The 7584-nt window shown below is 57.4% G+C and overlaps 3 protein-coding genes across 3 annotated transcripts; all 3 read right to left on the bottom strand.

The window, feature by feature from the left end:
* Positions 1-507: 507 nt before the first annotated feature.
* Positions 508-1516, bottom strand: SPRG_14154 (TKL protein kinase; the record flags this gene model as incomplete). Its single annotated transcript, XM_012353020.1, has 3 exons — positions 508-1216; positions 1265-1425; positions 1481-1516. 3 exons carry the CDS (start codon positions 1514-1516, stop codon positions 508-510), a joined length of 906 nt encoding a protein of 301 aa, XP_012208410.1.
* A 366-nt stretch (positions 1517-1882) lies between these two features.
* On the bottom strand, positions 1883-2423 carry SPRG_14155 (hypothetical protein; the record flags this gene model as incomplete). The annotated part of the gene is made up of 4 exons (XM_012353021.1): positions 1883-1996; positions 2040-2138; positions 2187-2288; positions 2346-2423. 4 exons carry the CDS (start codon positions 2421-2423, stop codon positions 1883-1885), a joined length of 393 nt encoding a protein of 130 aa, XP_012208411.1.
* A 1009-nt stretch (positions 2424-3432) lies between these two features.
* Positions 3433-6055, bottom strand: SPRG_14156 (TKL protein kinase; the record flags this gene model as incomplete). The annotated part of the gene is made up of 14 exons (XM_012353022.1): positions 5957-6055; positions 5805-5903; positions 5652-5750; positions 5495-5593; positions 5355-5453; positions 5211-5309; positions 5062-5163; positions 4917-5015; positions 4787-4858; positions 4637-4729; positions 4491-4592; positions 4349-4441; positions 4142-4299; positions 3433-4096 (listed from the first exon to the last, which is right to left on the bottom strand). The coding sequence occupies exons 1-14, from the start codon at positions 6023-6025 to the stop codon at positions 3433-3435; spliced, it is 1947 nt and encodes a 648-aa protein (XP_012208412.1). The 5' UTR covers positions 6026-6055.
* Between the last annotated feature and the right edge of the window lie 1529 nt (positions 6056-7584).

Here is a 7584-nt window from a genome sequence, read left to right on the forward strand (position 1 = left end):
CGTCCAGGAGCTGCGCCACGCCAACCGGATCCTTGTTGATGACGGCGTAGATCAGCGGTGTCGCCCCGTCTTTCTACATGGATTTAGTGAGCCACATAAGAAAGGATGTTGCAAAACCTCGGTTCGAGCGTCAATGGCGGCGCCGGCGCGCAAAAGCAAGTCGACAATCGGGTAGCGCCGTGAGCTGGCCGCCAGATGCAGCGGCGTCCGACCGTCCTACGCCCCATGATATACTTGCCTCTCGACGACAACGAAACCAACCACACGGGTGTCGACGTCCGCACCAGACGCCAACAGCACTCCGACACAGTCCTTGGCGTTGCACATCGCCGCCAGATACAGCGGCGTCACGTCGCCCTAGACGTCGCGAGATGTCAATAGTCCTAGGATGGCCGGGAACACCTACGGGCAAGAGCGCATTGGGGTCCATGCCCGCAGCGAGCTGCGCACCAACGACGACGGCCATATCATTCGTGAGCGCTCGGTGGAATGCGTCGAATGCCTAGATCAAAACGCATGTCTCACGTGTATATGTACCATTGAAGAAGAGCAGGTGCATACTTCCTTGCTCGCCACCGCCGCGGCTACGTGCGTCTGCAAGACTTCGACAATCTTGGTGGCCGTCGGGCGCGCACTGGGATCCCCCAGGAGACACTGCTCCGTCAGTTGCTGGTACCAAGGCTCGCAGTTCTTGCGGAGCGTCGGTCGGACGGAGCCGTCGAGAACGCCGTTCACAAACACATGATGCGTCATGGGAAGCTGGTCGTAGTACGGCAGTTCGAGCGTGTCGAGCTCCGTGAGGAGCACACCAAAGGCATAGACGTCGGCTTCCATACCGTAGCGCCCCAGAATATCGGTGCGGAGCGCCTCGGGCGCGGTCCAGTGGAGTGTCCCCGGCACAGCAGTCAAAATCGTCGCGCGATCCCGGGCCGTGCCCAAGTCGCCGACCTTGATGTAGCCCATGCTACTGACGAGCACGTTGAGGCTCTTGATATCGCCGTGGGCAAATCCCATGGAGTGCAGATCGCGCAGTGCGTTGGCAACGACCCAAGCCACGTCGAGCTTGGTCATGTTCAGAGACATTTTCTCGCCGGACTTCTTCTTATCGAGATACGTGCGCAGATTGCCCCCGTCCATGTACTCAAGAACGAGCGCCGGTGTCTTCGAGTGGCGGTCGGCGATCGCCAAGAGCTCCACCAAGTACGGTGACGCACACCTACGACGAAGTTAGACCCAAGAAGACACCAACAAAAGGTCGAGAGACGTGAGCATCGCGTTGATCTCGGTTCGGAACGACTGTACGTGCGCAGCACTGTTGGGGCGCTTGACAGCGACGAATCGCCCGTGGTACGAGCCCTTGGAGACGTTGCCATTGCCTCCAGCGCCGAGGTGAGAACGAACGCCTTGGACATCCGCCAGCGTGATCTGGGTACGTTCATGGCTAGGCTGTAATTCCTTACGGAGCAAGATGCACACATACCTCGTCCACAGGACGCTGCTTGTGGCGAAAGATCATGTCGGCGATTTGCGTGTAACCACGTTGGATGGCCAACGAGAGGGGCGTTTTTCCTTCCTACTCGGCGATGGCAAGGCATGAGTGTACCCCGCATCCGGCGACTGTGGTACATGGTTGTGCGTATCGAGGTGCATTTGCGGCTGCTTTAGAAGCAGCTCCAACAGTGCCACGTTCTGCGTCATGACGGCCCAATGCACAAGCGAGCACCCGACCTGTCGAGCACATCGTTATACGATGTATGTCAAAAGAGACGTCTTCTACCTCGTCCGTGACGTTGGCGCTCAGCGGGCGCTCCAGAAGCAGACGAATGCAGTCCACGGCACCATGCTGGGCCGCCTCAAGAAGGGCGTCTTTCTGTAGTTGCCATCAGCGTCCATACCGCAAGGCGTCGTTTCGTACGTGTTCGATGGCGTCGTCGAGCAGCGACTTGAGCGCCGCATTGCGGCTGTTGTGGGCGAGGCTCCACGGCGTGTCGCCATCCTACACCAGCTGTGAATAGGCGGCATCGGAAAAGGCCTTGTACATAATTGACAACGTCAAAGTCAAAGCCAGCGTTCAAAAACACGTCGACGACATTGACGTAGCCCGTGGCGACGGCCAAATGTAGCAGCGTTGTGCCTCGCTATGCCACAAACATCATATCAAGTCTACCGACACGTAGGCGTCGTACTGCGTCGCGCTGGTTGACGACGCCACGCGGTGATGCGAGCAGCATCGACACAATCTCGGCATGTCCTTTCTGAATTGCAATGTGCAGCGGCGTTAGGCTCTCCTAACGAAGACACACCGTGTCAAACAGGCAAGACATTGGTGGCACTGAGATGAGTACGTGGTAGAGTGCCGTCGTGTCGGCGCCAAGGTCGATGAGCTGCCGCACAAGCGGCGTGAGGCCCAAGCGACAGGCCATAAAGAGCGGACTCTCGCCCCACTACACCTTGTGGTTAGGTCTGATCGATTGCACGGTGACGCACCGCATCATCGTTGACATCGGCGCCAGCATCAAGGAGCAGCTTGGCCGTCGTCACGTGGCTGCCGTAGAGGGCTTGCGTCAACGCTGTCGCTCCTCGCTAAGACATGCACAGTTGTAAGTAGGTTGCGTGTTCGTAGCTCTGGAGCACCGCATCGCGGCGCTTAATGTCGGCCCCAGCCGTCACAAGCGCATTCACAAGAGGCAAATACCCACGCATGGCGGCCATGTGCAGCGGCGTCAACCCGTACTACGCACTCGTCAACGTGAGTCGTCCAGACGACAGCAACAATATACTACCGTATCTAGGACGTCGAGAGCTGCACCGGCACCAATGAGCGCGTTCAAGACGTCGATTTGATTGGTGTCGACGGCCAGGTGCACGGCATGGCCGACCTAGAATGAATTAGATCCAAGGTTGCAACGAGCGTGACTACCTCGTCCGCTGCATTAGCATTGGCGCCACGCGCCAGAAGCATCGCAACCATCTGGGGCTGGCGGCCGGCCACCGCAAGCATAAGTACCGTCTGGCCAACCTACGTACGTCTCATTCACCAACATGTCAGTCCCGTCACGCGTACGTTACTCGCCGACTCCATTGGCACCACTTCGTTGAGCAGCGTTGCAGCAACCTCCAAGTTGCCAAAAAATGCCGCACGAAGGAGCCGCTGCTCCGGCTATCGAGACCATTTCGCATCAACGCAAGAGTAGAAGGACTGGGCGTTGACGTACACCGAGACTCTCGTCTCGCGACTGGAAATCCTATGATCCACAAGGTAAGACACAAGATGTAGCATGTAGCGGGCTCCAACCAGAGGGACGCGTGGTGCGGGCTGGGGTTCCGACTGGACTTGGGGCTCCGGCTCGACTTGCGGCTGCATTGAGCTGTGGCCGTGGCTTTCCGGCGCGGCGCGCAACTACAAAAAAGGTCGTGCCATGTTCCCAAAAGCTAGCACCGTACCTGGTCGTTCCGGAACGCGCGCAGCGACAACACGAGTTTGGATTGCCTACACAAAGACATGCGTGTCTGTGCTGTGATGGAGCAGCAGGAACCGCACTTGGCGAGCAGCTCGGGGCGCAAGTTGTTGACAATCTCGACTGCAGTCGGACGATCCGCTGGATTTATGGCCTTGCAGCGCTTGGCGAGCACGGCGTACCACGCCGAGTTGTCTTGCTCGACGACGTCCGGGTACAGCTTCTCGAGGAGGACGCCAAAGGCGTAGATGTCGACGGGCGTGCCGTATGTCTCACGACTGGACGTGGAAACCTCGGGGGCCTGCCACTCGGTTGTGCCGACGCCTGTCGTCATGTGCATGGCCACACCCTTTGCAATGCCGAGGTCGGCGACCTTGATGTAATGGACCGACGAGAGGAGGATATTTTGGGTCTTGATGTCTCGGTGCACAATGTTTCTCGCGTGGAGGTCCTTCAGCGCGTTCGCAACGGCCCACGCGATTTCGACGTGCGAGTACCCGACGGCGACGGGCGCTTGGGTCATCTCTGCGTCCAGGTACGACGCGAGGTCGCCGCCATCCATAAACTCGAGAAGAAGCTGCGGATCGGCGTCCTCGTCGGCTGTCGCGACAAGCCGCACCACGTACGGCGACGGATTGCTACACAACGACGCCTAAGTGTCGATTCCAAACACCTCGTCGTACGCTTTCATGACGTTGATTTCGCGACGAAAATGGCTGGCATCACGTAGGTTCTTGAGCATCTTGACGGCCACGTCGACGCCGTCCAACGTGTCCTTGAACACAATGCCAGAGCCGCCAAAGCCCAACAGTGCTGTCGGCGGCGGGGACCGACGAGGCACCTATGCTTCATATTGACACATGCGTTTTGGAGAGGAACGGCGAGCGTACGAGTGGGGCCGTCGTCGCTTGGGCGGTGTGCAGCAAGTGCACCATGTCGTCTGCGGCCATCTTGATGGCGAGCATCATGGGCGATTCGCCAAACTACACAATTACAAAGCACTGACGATGCCAACTCGAGATCCTAACGGACCTTGTTGATACGCGTGGTTGGAATCCCCGATTGCTCAAGAAGCACGGTGAGCAGTGCGCGATGACCGCCAAGTACCGCGAAATGCACGAGCGTGTTCCCATGCTATGCGTTGTTGTGTATACCTTGCCGGACAAAGTGCATCGTACCTCGTCCACCTCGTGCGCGCTGAGGCCCTTGTCAAGCAGCGCAAGGACGCCGTCAACGTCGCCGAGGCGCGCCGCGTGGAGCAAGGTCCTTTTCTACAGCGTGATACCGAATGCATTCGAGACGGCCACGAAGGTAGAAAAGGGTACTACCTCGACACGCAACGCTTCAAGCAAGTGGACAATGGCCATGTGGTTGTGGGTCTTGGCCGCAGTGAGCGGCACCTGTCCATTCTATGCCTTCTCGGTGAATTCTTCGTATGGCTAACTTTTGTTGACGCACCTTGGCCGCCGTGTCCAGCGTCGCACCCGCGTAGACCAGTCGGCGCACGACTGCTTCGTGGCCACGAGACGCTGCAACGTACAGCGCCGTTGCGCCCGTCTACAGAATAATCCTTGACGCCATCGAACGACGCTGTGGTGGGTACCCGGCGGTCGATCGTATCGACGTCGGCGCCGGCTTGCAAGAGTAGATCCACGACGTCCACGTGGCCTTGATCGGCCGCAGCGACAAGCGACGGCACGCTCGTCTACGCGGCGTGACGGCATCCGGTCAATAGAAAACTCGTGTACGTACCGCCGTGCCGTCATTGGCGTGGGCGCCCAATTCGAGGAGGGCCGCAACGGCGGCAGAGTGGCCGCCCGTCGCGGCGCATCGTAGAATGGTCGTCCCATCCTACCGCGACATGACGAGAAAATGCCGATTTTGGCTGGGACGTACCAAGGAAGCGGCGTTGACATCCCCACCCGCATTGGACAGCACGTGCAGCATCGCGTAATGACCACTCATTGCCGCAAAATGCATGGCCGTGATGCCAGCCTACGCCGGAGTCATCTCCTGATGTGCTTGGTCTTTCGCACCATGTTGGCGTCGACGACGCTCATGCCTGCCTGCAAGAGCTGCATCGCGACGTCCACGTTGCCACTTGCGGCAGCCGCCATCAGAGACGTGGTGCCATCCTAGTAATATGTGGCGGCACCGTAAGCCATTAATCGATTTGCGAGTTGTCGCGCGTACCCAGCTGTGCAACCCGACGTTGGCTTCAGCAGCTAAAAGCGCTTCCACCGTTTCGCCGCGTCCGGCCGCTGCGGCTTCCGTCAAGGCAGTTGCCCCGCTCTATGAACCATATATCACGACGCTCACATAACTGTCGGAACACAAACTGCTTACGGCCAGCTGCAAGTTGACATTGGCTCCGCCGACAACAAGACGGTCCACGACGTCCCGGTGCCCTTGCTGCGCTGCACGAAAGAGCGGCGGGGCGTTCATCTAAACAACAAAGCGGTGGTGATGCAGACACTCTATACCGATATCGGTAGTACCGCATCCAACGCATCGGCGGTCGCTCCGGCGTCCAGCAGCACAGACACGACGTCGACGTGACCGTGCATCGCCGCAATCGCAAGTACCGGGTTCCCGTACTATTCGATGCATATTGTGGCGTTGTTCATACTTTGATTGGCTTGTACCGAATCGACCGTGTTGGGATCCGCGCCGTCGTGGAGTTGCTCCACAACAACGCTTGCTTGGCCGGCCGCCACCGCCTCGAGAAGTGTCCGAATCGGCATTGCCGTCTTGTCTCTCCTGCATCGCGTCATGCAGTGAGCGCTGTGGCATGGGTCACTCGTGGATCGTACCGATGCGTGCACGCCGAGTAGCTTGCGTCAAAAGGCAAACTGTGCTTAGGTTCACAGGCTAAGATATCAATCCCATGCAATCGATTGTAAGAGGCTCGTATCTGGCCCGAATGATATGTATTCATTTATAGAGGTATGAAGCCTACCTGGTCCTCACAACATACTAATTTCCAGTGATTTCGGGTACATACCGGTACTCATGGCCATCGTGCTTACCGGAACGATCGTATTACACTCTCTGTACTTACTCGGCCACACCGTGCGTGGCGTTGGCACGAAAACACCTCTGCACTCCTCGGCACCAGAGCCGGCAAGCTGGCACGACGGCGGTGGATCACATGGCGCCGTGGAGCTCAAACGACACGTGCTTGGTGTACTTCTTGGCTGGGTCCACGTGCGACGCCGCGCACAGGATGGTTGGGTAATTCTGCGCCATGAGCGCTTGCAATCGTCCCCTTTGTCGACTTCAAATGCAAACGTGCAGGTGGGTGAAGAAGGGCCGACGAAGCAGCTTCCGGTTGATGGGAGCAATAATGTCTCTTATCAAGATAAGCCATCAATCCTGCACCACGACCTCCAGTCGTCACACCTCCAGTCGTCACACCTCTTCTCGGAGTTTATAGTTGTTGACAGGTCCTCATATGTAAAGGTTCATAAACGACTCACTGAATGACCCTTCCGCCAAGAGTACTCCGTCACATCGACCGCGAACCGCGAGTTGTTTGACGTGTACAAGGCAGTGAGGACAAGAGCCTGTACGAGTTCTACCGCGACCTCAACGGGAAGAACCACGGCTGCCCGAACCTGGTGACTCTCGCACGTGTGCCGTCTGCGATTCCAGTCTCGCAGGCTGGCATTGAGCGTGGCTCCTCGCGTCTCGCGCGATTCAAGTCCAAGATGACCAACCGTCTCAACTCGGCCAGTACGCAAGCTCGGTTCATCATAGCGAGCAATAAGCCCAATATTTTGATGCCCAGCGACTGGGACGACATGCACCGCGGCCAATTTCGAGCTCAATACATCGACAAGAAGTTTGCTTTCAACGAAGAGCGCCTTATCCGTAGTTTTCAGATGAATCTATCCTGATTGACCCGGTTGTGAGAATTTAATTAACCATTCTCTGTAAAAAGTCGGAATCGCATACGTCATCTACAATTGAGGGCGGATTCAGGATCCGACTTTCTCCCTTCCAACAATTTTAAATATCATACAAATTTCAAGTCAAAGCAACTTCATGTATTTTTGATGGGAGAAAGTCGGAACCTGAAAAAACGCGCCTCTGATTGGCTGATTTTAGCCATTTTGACTTGCAT

The sequence above is a fragment of the Saprolegnia parasitica genome (assembly GCF_000151545.1).
Source record: "Saprolegnia parasitica CBS 223.65 unplaced genomic scaffold supercont2.112, whole genome shotgun sequence".
Taxonomy (NCBI): domain Eukaryota; phylum Oomycota; class Saprolegniomycetes; order Saprolegniales; family Saprolegniaceae; genus Saprolegnia; species Saprolegnia parasitica.